General features: G+C 53.8%; 1 protein-coding gene across 4 annotated transcripts in view; it reads right to left on the bottom strand.

Annotated features, from left to right (window-relative positions):
- rnpc3 (RNA-binding region (RNP1, RRM) containing 3) overlaps positions 1–13,992 on the bottom strand; it is a 120,394-nt gene that overhangs the window by 77,666 nt on the left and 28,736 nt on the right. For all 4 annotated transcript variants that reach the window (XM_072510291.1, XM_072510287.1, XM_072510289.1 and 1 more), the window contains exons 2-4: positions 4,774–4,950; positions 2,420–2,467; positions 112–230 (exon numbers count right to left, since the gene is read on the bottom strand). In XM_072510291.1, the coding sequence (XP_072366392.1) occupies positions 112–230; positions 2,420–2,467; positions 4,774–4,950 (344 nt within the window). The remainder of the gene's footprint in view (positions 1–111; positions 231–2,419; positions 2,468–4,773; positions 4,951–13,992) is intronic.

The following is a 13,992-nucleotide window of genomic DNA, read 5'->3' as shown; positions in this document are numbered from 1 at the left end:
AATATCTGAGCTGGATTCCGCCAAAGGTCTGAGGCCTGTGCACAACCCACCCACACTTGGCAAAGCCATCCGTCACAGTGCATAAAGAATGGCTGCATTCAAAGTACATACGGTTTGTTTCCATCGGAGATGAGCTTGTGTTCCAGTAGTTCGATGTGCTCTTGCTCCTTCGCGTACTCTACCACCAAAGTGTGGCCCAGGAATCGGATCTGGTGCAGCCTGGTCAGAGCCTGAAAACAAGGAGGTAGGCGGACAGGGTGAGCAAAAGATCAATCCAAGAGGCAGGTTTTAAGGCGTGTTGAAAGGCGGAGGGAGAGAGTGCAAGAGAGAGATGGGGAGGTTTATGGAGGAAATTCTGGAGTTCTGGGCCCAGGCACCTGAGGCACAGGCGTCAGTGCCAGTGGGCAATGGTAACCAGGGCTGCACAAACCAGATATCCTTTCAAAAGATCACTCTGATTTAGTGCTTTGCAATATACAACCGTCGTCAGCTGAAGGGAATGACATTTAAATAAACTGCAACCTTGAATTACAAAGTCACCAAAATGACAACCACATGAACTTTGGAATTGTTACGACAAAGAGGCATTTAGCCAATTGAGTCAGTTGCTGCTGCTCGAACTTCAACAGTCACGGAGACAGATTAAGTTTGAATTTTCTACATTTTTATCGAGTGTTTGGACTCTCAGAATCTCACTGCACAGAGGGGCTCTTCGGACAATGTGCAAGGAGAGACTTTACAAACCAGCGATTCAGCTAATCCCGTTCCTCTGCCCTCTCCGCGTAGCCCCGCGAATGATACCGATTCTTTTGAAAGTTATTATTGAATCTTTCAGGCAGGACATTAAACTCGCTGCGTAAAAAACACTCATCTCCCCCTCTGCTTCTTTTCCCGATTCTCTTCAATCTGTGTCCCTCTGGTTACCCTCCGTCCTATCACTGGAAACAGCGGGACAATTAGTGATGGGCATTAAATGCTGGCCGATCCAGCGACTCACACATCCTATCAATGAATTAAACAAGTTTCTCCTTATTTACGCCATCAAACTCCTCCATGATTGTGCAATGAGTTAATAAATCTGCCAAAACCTCTCTGCTCGAAGAACTGCAATCAGACAGTATCTAGTCAGTCTTTTTAAGGTATTGCTGCCTAATCATGGATGGCTTCACAAATGACCACAGGAGCCACTAACAAGCAGTTGCCCACCCGGTCTGAGCTCAGATGCGCGGCTCAGTAGCACAGTGGTTAGCACTGTGGCTTCATTGCTTCAGGGTCCCAGGTTCGATTATCGGCTTGGGTCACTGTCTGTGCAGTCTGTACGTTCTCCCCGTGTCTGCGTGGGTTTCCTCCGGGTGCTCCGGTTTCCTCCCACAAGTCCCGAAAGACGTGCTGTTGGGTCATTTGGACGCGAACGGGCGCCGGAATGTTGCGACTAGGGGATTTTCACAGCAACTTCATTGTTAATGTAAGCCTCCTTGTGACAATAAAGATTATTATTATTGGATATGTAGTGACATGGCAATATTGCCCATAAATGCGAGTTTCCTTTCAATCATTCTTTCTGGAGAAAAGCCAGGATCTGTTGTTTATCCAGAACTGCTTTTACAAACTTGACCATGAGTTGCCTTTTGTTGCAACCCTCTGAAAGAGCAGATGAGGCCACAGTTTTGTCGAATCCAACGGACAACTCGTTCGACAGTGCAGCAATCCCTCAATACTGACCCTCCGACAGTGCAGCGCTCCCTCAGTACTGACCCTCTGACAGTGCAGCACTCCCTCAATACTGACCCTCCGACAGTGCAGCGCTCCCTCAGTACTGACCCTCCGACAGTGCAGCGCTCCCTCAGTACTGACCCTCTGACAGTGCAGCACTCCCTCAATACTGACCCTCCGACAGTGCAGCGCTCCCTCAGTACTGACCCTCTGACAGTGCAGCACTCCCTCAGTACTGACCCTCTGACAGTGCGGCACTCCCTCAGTACTGACCCGCTGACAGTGTGGCACTCCCTCAGTGCTGACCCTCTGACAGTGCGGCACTCCCTCAGTACTGACCCTCTGACAGTGCAGCACTCCCTCAGTACTGACCCGCTGACAGTGCGGCACTCCCTCAGTACTGACCCTCTGACAGTGCAGCGCTCCCTCAGTACTGACCCTCTGACAGTGCTGCACTCCCTCAGTACTGACCCTCTGACAGTGCGGCACTCCCTCAGTACTGACCCTCTGACAGTGCAACACTCCCTCAGTACTGATCCTCTGACAGTGCGGCACTCCCTCAGTACTGACCCTCTGACAGTGCGGCACTCCCTCAGTACTGACCCTCTGACAGTGCAACACTCCCTCAGTACTGACCCTCTGACAGCAGTTTGATCTTTGTGTCACAAATCACAAATAACAAATAATATTTTTACAAATAACTTACCTTAGCAGCTGCATGGGCGGATGTAAAAGTCGCAAACGCTGTATGTTTCTGTAAAAGAAGAACATTGTAATCTTAACAGAGATTTAGAATGATTTATTGCTCGTTAGAATCAGGGAAACCAGTGCCTCAGAAGGATTGTCCTGGAACCAACATGGAGTGTGGCGAAGTTTCTCAATATCTGTAATCGGCATTCCCACATTCCCACATTCATTCCGAACAGAACCGAAGCAGATACATAATCGGTGTCGGTACGTTAGGCAGAGAACGGGCTTGTGGTCACTTTGACCCTGTGGCAACTACCAGCTGACCCACTTCAGAGGGCAGTTATGAGTCAACCATGTTTGCTTGGGACTGGCATTCCAAACCCAGACAGGCCAAAGTAACATAACATTGTGCATTTTGCGGTTCAAGATATTGTAAAGCCGAATGAAGCAAGTTAAATACATGCAAAGTAGAGCCACTGGTACAATGCAGCAACTAATGTGCCTCAGTGCGACTCCCTGACAGTGCGGCACTCCCTCAGTACTGACCCTCTGACAGTGCAGCACTCCCTCAGTACTGACCCTCTGACAGTGCAGCACTCCCTCAGTACTGACCCTCTGACAGTGCAGCACTCCCTCAGCACTGACCCTCTGACAGTGCAGCACTCCCTCAGTACTGACCCTCTGACAGTGCAGCACTCCCTCAGTACTGACCCTCTGACAGTGCGGCACTCCCTCAGTGCTGACCCTCTGACAGTGCAGCACTCCCTCAGTACTGACCCTCTGAAAGTGCAGCACTCCCTCAGTACTGACCCTCTGACAGTGCAGCACTCCCTCAGTACTGACTCTCTGACAGTGCGGCATTCCCTCAGTACTGACCCTCTGACAGTGCGGCACTCCCTCAGTACTGACCCTCTGACAGTGCAGCACACCCTCAGTACTGACCCTCTGACAGTGCAGCACTCCCTCAGTACTGACGCTCTCACAGTGCAGCACTCCCTCAGTACTGACCCTCTGACAGTGCGGCACTCCCTCAGTGCTGACCCTCTGACAGTGCAGCACTCCCTCAGTACTGACCCTCTGAAAGTGCAGCACTCCCTCAGTACTGACCCTCTGACAGTGCAGCACTCCCTCAGTACTGACTCTCTGACAGTGCGGCATTCCCTCAGTACTGACCCTCTGACAGTGCGGCACTCCCTCAGTACTGACCCTCTGACAGTGCAGCACACCCTCAGTACTGACCCTCTGACAGTGCAGCACTCCCTCAGTACTGACGCTCTCACAGTGCAGCACTCCCTCAGTACTGATCCTCTGACAGTGCAGCACTCCCTCAGTACTGACTCTCTGACAGTGCAGCACACCCTCAGTACTGACCCTCTGACAGTGCAGCACTCCCTCAGTACTGACCCTCTGACCGTGCGGCACACCCTCAGTGCTGACCCTCTGACAGTGCAGCACTCCCTCAGTACTGACCTTCTGACAGTGCAGCACTCCCTCAGTACTGACCCTCTGACAGTGCGGCACTCCCTCAGTACTGACCCTCTGACAGTGCAGCACTCCCTCAGTACTGACCCTCTGACAGTGCAGCACTCCCTCAGTACTGACCCTCTGACAGTGCAGCACTCCCTCAGTACTGACCCTCTGACAGTGCGGCACTCCCTCAGTACTGATCCTCTGACAGTGCAGCACTCCCTCAGTACTGACCCTCTGACAGTGCAGCACTCCCTCAGTACTGACCCTCTGACAGTGCAGCACTCCCTCAGTACTGACCCTCTGACAGTGCAGCACTCCCTCAGTACTGACCCTCTGACAGTGCAGCACTCCCTCAGTACTGACCCTCTGACAGTGCGGCACTCCCTCAGTACTGATCCTCTGACAGTGCAGCACTCACTCAGCACTGACCCTCTGACAGTGCGGCACTCCCTCATCACTGACCCTCTGACAGTGCAGCACTCCCTCAGTACTGACCCTCTAACAGAGCAGCACTCCCTCAATACTGACCCTCTGACAGTGCGGTACTCCCTCAGTACTGACACCAAGAGGGAGTTTCTCACTGAGTCAGGTAAAGTTTGGATGGTGGGTTGCCTTCAATCCAGGACAATGGGCTTTCAGACAATCTGACTGCCTCTTGCTCACTTTCAGAGGTCAGATTTTTATTATCGGATTGATTTCCAGAAAATCCGAATTGAAATTCACTATGGGATTTGAACTCTTGTTCAGTGAAATGCCAGTCCTGGCTTCAGAATTACCGATTTAGTAACATGAGCCTTACAGTACACTCTGTACCCGAGAGGGATTAAATGTGAAGGAATTGTTCAAGGATGCGATCACAATACCATTAAAACAGTAACACGACTTCTACTGTGCACATACCAGTCTTCCTTTGTCTGATAATACTCGCACCGACTGCGCTCCAAAGTATTTCAGCAGCTCCATCTTCTCCTTTTGTGTGAGCTCGGATGGAAGGTGGCGAACCAGAATTGTCTTGTTGCTCTTTGTTTGAATAGAAACATTCTCTGCGGAGAGTGCAACAGCCATAGCCCTGGAAATCTGACGAAACACGTCATTAGACAAAAGGCCAACATTGCATTTAAACCAGACATTTCACACGGGGTCCAGGATTTAAACTGACACTGGATACGGGCCCCTGGATTTAAACTGACTGGATACGGGCCCCTGGATTTAAACTGACATTGGACACGGGGCACTGGATTTAAACTGACACTGGACACGAGGCCCTGGATTTAAACTGACACTGGATACGGGCCCCTGGATTTAAACTGACACTGGACACGGGGCCCTGGATTTAAACTGACACTGGATACGGGCCCCTGGATTTAAACTGACACTGGATACGGGCCCCTGGATTTAAACTGACACTGGATACGGGCCCCTGGATTTAAACTGACTGGATACGGGCGCCTAGATTTAAACTGACACTTGGTACAGGCCCCTGGATTTAAACTGACACTGGATACGGGCCCCTGGATGTAAACTGACACTGGGTACAGGGCCCTGGATTTAAACTGAATGACACTGTGTACAGGGCCCTGGATTTAAACTGAATGACACTGGGTACAGGGCCCTGGATTTAAACTGACACTGGACACGGGGCCCTGGATTTAAACTGACACTGGACACGGGGCCCTGGATTTAAACTGACACTGGATACGGGCCCCTGGATTTAAACTGACACTGGATACGGGCCCCTGGATTTAAACTGACACTGGATACGGGCCCCTGGATTTAAACTGACACTGGATACGGGCCCCTGGATTTAAACTGACACTGGACATGGGGCCCTGGATTTAAACTGACACTGGATACGGGCCCCTGGATTTAAACTGACACTGGACACGGGGCCCTGGATTTAAACTGACACTGGATACGGGCCCCTGGATTTAAACTGACACTGGATACGGGCCCCTGGATTTAAACTGACACTGGATACGGGCCCCTAGATTTAAACTGACACCGGACACGAGGCCCTGGATTTAAACTGACACTGGATACGGGCCCTGGATTTAAACTGACACTGGACACGGGGCCCTGGATTTAAACTGACACTGGATACGGGCCCCTGGATTTAAACTGACACTGGATACGGGACCCTGGATTTATACTGACACTGGACACGAGGCCCTGGATTTAAACTGACATTGGATACGGGCCCCTGGATTTAAACTGACACTGGGTACAGGCCCCTGGATTTAAACTGACACTGGATACGGGCCCCTGGATTTAAACTGACACTGGATACGGGCCCCTGGATTTAAACTGACACTGGGTACAGGCCCCTGGATTTAAACTGACACTGGATACGGGCCCCTGGATTTAAACTGACACTGGATACGGGCCCCTGGATTTAAACTGACACTGGATACGGGCCCCTGGATTTAAACTGACACTGGATACGGGCCCCTGGATTTAAACTGACACTGGATACGGGCCCCTAGATTTAAACTGACACCGGACACGAGGCCCTGGATTTAAACTGACACTGGATACGGGCCCCTGGATTTAAACTGACATTGGATACGGGCCCCTAGATTTAAACTGACACTGGACACGGGGCCCTGGATTTAAACTGACATTGGACACGGGCCCCTGGATTTAAACTGACTGGATACGGGCCCCTGGATTTAAACTGACACTGGATACGGTCCCCTGGATTTAAACTGACACTGGATACGGGCCCCTGGATTTAAACTGACTGGATACGGGCGCCTATAGAACATAGAAAATACAGCACAGAACAGGCCCTTCGGCCCATGATGTTGTGCCGAACCTTTGTCCTAGATTAATCATAGATTATCATTGAATTTACAGTGCAGAAGGAGGCCATTCGGCCCCGAGTCTGCACCGGCTCTTGGAAAGAGCACCCCACCCAAACTCACACCTCCACCCAACACCAACGGCAATTTTGGACACTAAGGGCAATTTATCATTGGCCAATCCACCTACCCTGCTCATCTTTGGACTGTGGGAGGAAACCGGAGCACCCGGAGGAAACTCACACAGACACGGGGAGGACGTGCAGACTCCGCACAGACAGTGACCCAAGCCGGAATCGAACCTGGGACCCTGGAGCTGCGAAGCAATTGTGCTATCCACAATGCTACCGTGCTGCCCTTCAGAACAAATAAATCTACACTATATCATTTCAACTACTTCCACAGGCAGTGCATTCCATGCCCCCACTACTCTCTGGGTAAAGAACCTACCTCTGATATCCCTCCTATATCTTCCACCATTCACCTTAAATTTATGTCCCCTTGTAATGGTTTGTTCCACCCGGGGAAAAAGTCTCTGACTGTCTACTCTATCTATTCCCCTGATCATCTTATAAACCTCTATCAAGTCGCCCCTCATCCTTCTCCGTTCTAATGAGAAAAGGCCTAGCACCCTCAACCTTTCCTCGTAAGACCTACTCTCCATTCCAGGCAACATCCTGGTAAATCTTCTTTGCACCTTTTCCAAAGCTTCCACATCCTTCCTAAAATGAGGTGACCAGAACTGTACACAGTACTCCAACTGTGGCCTTTAAATTGACACTGGGTACAGGCCCCTGGATTTAAACTGACACTGGACACGGGCCCCTGGATTTAAACTGACACTGGATACGGGCCCCTGGATTTAAACTGACACTGGATACGGGCCCCTGGATTTAAACTGACTGGATACGGGCGCCTAGATTTAAACTGACATTGGACACGGGGCACTGGATTTAAACTGACACTGGATACGGGCGCCTAGATTTAAACTGACACTGGATACGGGCGCCTAGATTTAAACTGACACTGGATACGGGCCCCTGGATTTAAACTGACACCGGACACGAGGCCCCTGGATTTAAACTGACACTGGATACGGGCCCCTGGATTTAAACTGACACTGGATACGGGCCCCTGGATTTAAACTGACTGGATACGGGCGCCTAGATTTAAACTGACACTGGGTACAGGCCCCTGGATTTAAACTGACTCGGGATACGGGCCCTGGATTTAAACTGACACTGGACACGGGGCCCTGGATTTAAACTGACACTGGATACGGGCCCCTGGATTTAAACTGACACTGGATACGGGCCCCTGGATTTAAACTGACACTGGACACGGACCCCTGGATTTAAACTGACACCGGACACGAGGCCCTGGATTTAAACTGACACTGGATACGGGCCCCTGGATTTAAACTGACTGGATACGGGCGCCTAGATTTAAACTGACACTGGGTACAGGCCCCTGGATTTAAACTGACACTGGGTACGGGCCCCTGGATTTAAACTGACACTGGACACGGGGCCCTGGATTTAAACTGACACTGGATACGGGCCCCTGGATTTAAACTGACACTGGATACGGGCCCCTGGATTTAAACTGACTGGATACGGGCGCCTAGATTTAAACTGACACTGGACACGGGGCACTGGATTTAAACTGACACCGGACACGGGCCCCTGGATTTAAACTGACACTGGATACGGGCCCCTGGATTTAAACTGACTGGATACGGGCCCTGGATTTAAACTGACATTGGACACGGGGCACTGGATTTAAACTGACACTGGACACGGGGCCCTGGATTTAAACTGACACTGGATACGGGCCCCTGGATTTAAACTGACAACGGACACGAGGCCCTGGATTTAAACTGACACTGGATTTAAACTGACACTGGATTTAAACTGACACTGGATACGGGCCCCTGGATTTAAACTGACACTGGGTACAGGCCCCTGGATTTAAACTGACTGGATACGGGCGCCTGGATTTAAACTGACTGGATACGGGCCCCTAGATTTAAACTGACACTGGATACGGGCCCCTGGATTTAAACTGACACTGGACACGGGGCCCTGGATTTAAACTGACTGGACACGGGGCGCCTAGATTTAAACTGACACTGGACACGGGGCACTGGATTTAAACTGACACTGGACACGGGGCCCTGGATTTAAACTGACACTGGACACGGGGCCCTGGATTTAAACTGACACTGGATACGGGCCCCTGGATTTAAACTGACACTGGGTACAGGCCCCTGGATGTAAACTGACACTGGATACGGGCCCCTGGATTTAAACTGACTGGATACGGGCGCCTAGATTTAAACTGACATTGGACACGGGGCACTGGATTTAAACTGACACTGGACACGGGGCCCTGGATTTAAACTGACACTGGACACGGAGCCCTGGATTTAAACTGACAACGGACACGAGGCCCTGGATTTAAACTGACACTGGGTACAGGCCCCTGGATTTAAACTGACTGGATACGGGCGCCTGGATTTAAACTGACACTGGACACGGGGCCCTGGATTTAAACTGACTGGACACGGGGCCCTGGATTTAAACTGACACTGGATACGGGCCCTTGGATTTAAACTGACTGGATACGGGCGCCTAGATTTAAACTGACACTGGATACGGGCCCCTGGATTTAAACTGAATGACACTGGGTACAGGGCCCTGGATTTAAACTGAATGACACTGGGTACAGGGCCCTGGATTTAAACTGACACTGGATACGGGCCCCTGGATTTAAACTGACACTGGACACGGGGCACTGGATTTAAACTGACACTGGACACGAGGCCCAGGATTTAAACTGACACTGGACACGGAGCCCTGGATTTAAACTGACACTGGATACGGGCCCCTGGATTTAAACTGACACTGGATACGGGCCCCTGGATTTAAACTGACACTGGATACGGGCGCCTAGATTTAAACTGACATTGGACACGGGGCACTGGATTTAAACTGACACTGGACACGGAGCCCTGGATTTAAACTGACAACGGACACGAGGCCCTGGATTTAAACTGACTGGATACGGGCGCCTGGATTTAAACTGACACTGGATACGGGCCCCTGGATTTAAACTGACACTGGGTACGGGCCCTGGATTTAAACTGACACTGGATACGGGCCCCTGGATTTAAACTGACACTGGATACGGGCCCCTGGATTTAAACTGACACTGGATACGGGTCCCTGGATTTAAACTGACACTGGATACGGGCCCCTGGATTTAAACTGACACGGGATACGGGCCCCTGGATTTAAACTGACACTGGATACGGGCCCCTGGATTTAAACTGACACTGGATACGGGCCCCTGGATTTAAACTGACACTGGATACGGGCCCCTGGATTTAAACTGACACTGGACACGGGGCCCTGGATTTAAACTGACTGGATACGGGGCCCTGGATTTAAACTGACACTGGGTACGGGCCCCTGGATTTAAACTGACTGGATACGGGCGCCTATAGAACATAGAAAATACAGCACAGAACAGGCCCTTCGGCCCATGATGTTGTGCCGAACCTTTGTCCTAGGTTAATCATAGATTATCATTGAATTTACAGTGCAGAAGGAGGCCATTCGGCCCCCTGAGTCTGCACCGGCTCTTGGAAAGAGCACCCCACCCAAACTCACACCTCCACCCAACACCAACGGCAATTTTGGACACTAAGGGCAATTTATCATGGCCAATCCACCTACCCTGCACATCTTTGGACTGTGGGAGGAAACCGGAGCACCCGGAGGAAACCCACACAAACACGGGGAGGACGTGCAGACTCCGCACAGACAATGACCCAAGCCGGAATCGAACCTGGGACCCTGGAGCTGCGAAGCAATTGTGCTATCCACAATGCTACGGTGCTGCCCTTAAGAACAAATAAATCTACACTATATCATTTCAACTACTTCCACAGGCAGTGCATTCCATGCCCCCACTACTCTCTGGGTAAGGAACCTACCTCTGACATCCCTCCTATATCTTCCACCATTCACCTTAAATTTATGTCCCCTTGTAATGGTTTGTTCCACCCGGGGAAAAAGTCTCTGACTGTCTACTCTATCTATTCCCCTGATCATCTTATAAACCTCTATCAAGTCGCCCCTCATCCTTCTCCGTTCTAATGAGAAAAGGCCTAGCACCCTCAACCTTTCCTCGTAAGACCTACTCTCCATTCCAGGTAACATCCTGGTAAATCTTCTTTGCACCTTTTCCAAAGCTTCCACATCCTTCCTAAAATGAGGTGACCAGAACTGTACACAGTACTCCAAATGTGGCCTTTAAATTGACACTGGGTACAGGCCCCTGGATTTAAACTGACACTGGACACGGGCCCCTGGATTTAAACTGACACCGGACACGAGGCCCTGGATTTAAACTGACACTGGATACGGGCCCCTGGATTTAAACTGACACTGGATACGGGCCCCTGGATTTAAACTGACATTGGACACGGGCCCCTGGATTTAAACTGACACTGGACACGGGGCCCTGGATTTAAACTGACATTGGACACGGGGCCCTGGATTTAAACTGACACTGGATACGGGCCCCTGGATTTAAACTGACACTGGATACGGGCCCCTGGATTTAAACTGACACTGGATGCGGTCGCCTAGATTTAAACTGACACTGGATACGGGCCCCTGGATTTAAACTGACACTGGATGCGGTCGCCTAGATTTAAACTGACACTGGATACGGGCCCCTGGATTTAAACTGACACTGGATACGGGCCCCTGGATTTAAACTGACACTGGATACGGGCGCCTAGATTTAAACTGACACTGGATACGGGCCCCTGGATTTAAACTGACACTGGATACGGGCCCCTGGATTTAAACTGACACTGGACACGGGCCCCTGGATTTAAACTGACACTGGATACGGGCCCCTGGATTTAAACTGACACTGGACACGGGGCCCTGGATTTAAACTGACTGGATACGGGCCCCTGGATTTAAACTGACACTGGATACGGGCCCCTGGATTTAAACTGACACTGGACACGAGGCCCTGGATTTAAACTGACATTGGACACGGGGCCCTGGATTTAAACTGACATTGGACACGGGCCCCTGGATTTAAACTGAATGACACTGGGTACAGGGCCCTGGATTTAAACTGAATGACACTGGGTACAGGGCCCTGGATTTAAACTGACACTGGATACGGGCCATTGGATTTAAACTGAATGACACTGGGTACAGGGCCCTGGATTTAAACTGACACTGGATACGGGCCCCTGGATTTAAACTGAATGACACTGGGTACAGGGCCCTGGATTTAAACTGACACTGGATACGGGCCATTGGATTTAAACTGACACTGGATACGGGCCCCTGGATTTAAACTGACACTGGGTACAGGCCCCTGGATTTAAACTGACACTGGGTACGGGCGCCTGGATTTAAACTGACACTGGATACAAGCCCCTGGATTTAAACTGACACTGGAGACGGGCCCCTGGATTTAAACTGACACTGGACACGGGACACTGGATTTAAACTGACACTGGACACGAGCCCCATCGCCCCCCATCCATCTCCCCTCCCCACTGCCCCCTCACTCACTCCTGCCCCCTCCACCCCCCCGCTCCCTCCCCACTACCCTCCCACTTCCCCCCCGCTCCCTCCCACTACCCCCACCCGCTCCCTCCCCACTTCCCCCCGTTCCCTCCCCCCCCACTACTCCCCCCGCTCCCTCCCCACTTCCCCCCCGTTCCCTTCCCACATCCCCCCCTCTCCCACCCCCCCACTCCCCCTCCCTTCCCACTTCCCCTCCCCCTCCCTCCCCACTTCCCCATCCCCCACCACTCCCCTCCCCCCCACTCCCCCTCCCCCCCACTCCCCCTCCCTCCCCACTTCCACATCCCCACACTCACCTCCCCCCCCACTCCCCCTCCCTCCCCACTTCCCACCCGTTCCCTCCCCACTTCCCCCCCCTCTCCCACCCCCCCACTCCACTCCCTCCCCACTTCCCCTCCCCCTCCCTCCCCACTTCCCCATCCCCCCCACTCCCCCTCCCTCCCCACTTTCCCCACCCCCCTCCCCCACACTTCCCTCCCTGCACCCCCCCCACTACCCCACCCCCTGCTCCCTCCCCACTTTCCCCCCCACTGCTCCCTCCCCACTCCCCCCCCTGCTCCCTCCCCACTCCCCCCCCTGCTCCTTCCTCACTCCCCCCCCCGCTCTCTCCCCACTTCCCCCCCCGCTCCCTCCCCACTTCCCCCCCTGCTCCCTTGCCACTTCCCCCCCCTGCTCCCTCCCCACTGCCCCCCTGCTCCCTCCCCACTTCACACCCCCTGCTCCCTCCCCACTTCCCCTCCCCCGCTCCCTCCCCACTTCCCCCCCCCGCTCCCTCCCCACTTCCCCCCCCTGCTCCCTCCCGACTTCCCTCCCACTTCCTCTCCCGCTCCCTCCCCACTTCCCCCCCCTGCTCCCTCCCCACTCCCCCCCGCTCCCACCCCACTTCCCCCCCGCTCCCTCCACACTTTCCCCCCTCCCCCCCCCCGCTCCCTCCCCACTTCCCCCCCTCCCCCCCGCTCCTTCCCCACAGCCCCCCCCCGCTCCCTCCCCACTTCCCCCCCCCGCTCCCTCCCCACTTCCCCCCCCCACTTACCCCCCGCTCCCCACTTCCCCCCCGCTCCCACTTCCCCCCCCCCGCTCCCTCCCCACTTCCCCCCCTGCTCCCTTGCCACTTCCCCCCCCTGCTCCCTCCCCACTTCCCCCCCCTGCTCCCTCCCCACTTCCCCCCCCGCTCCCTCCCCACTTCCCCCCCGCTCCCACCCCACTTCCCCCCTGCTCCCTCCCCACTTCCCCCCTGCTCCCTCCCCACTTCCCCCCCGCTCCCTCCCCACTTTCCCCCCTCCCTCACCCCGCTCCCTCCCCACTTACCCCCCTCCCTCCCCACTTTCCCCCCCCTCCCTCCCCACTTCCCCCCCCCCGCTCCCTCCCCACTTCCCCTCCCCCCGCTCCCTCCCCACTTCCCTCCCCCCCGCTCCCTCCCCACTTCCACCGCCCGCTCCCTCCCCACTCCCCCCCCCGCCTCCCCCCCGCTCCCTCCCCACTCCCCCCCCCACTGCTCCCTCCCCCCTTCCCCCATCCCCACTTCCCCCCCCGCTCCCTCCCCACTCCCCCCCCGCTCCCTCCCCACTTCCCCCATCCCCGCTCCCTCCCCACTTCCCCCATCCCCGCTCCCTCCCCACTTCCCCCATCCCCGCTCCCTCCCCACTTCCCCCCCCGCTCCCTCCCCACTTCCCCCATCCCCGCTCCCTCCC

The sequence above is a fragment of the Scyliorhinus torazame genome, chromosome 7, assembly GCF_047496885.1.
Source record: "Scyliorhinus torazame isolate Kashiwa2021f chromosome 7, sScyTor2.1, whole genome shotgun sequence".
NCBI lineage: Eukaryota > Metazoa > Chordata > Chondrichthyes > Carcharhiniformes > Scyliorhinidae > Scyliorhinus > Scyliorhinus torazame.
Note: the sequence above shows the minus strand (reverse complement) of the source record. Positions and strands in the feature narration are given on the sequence as shown.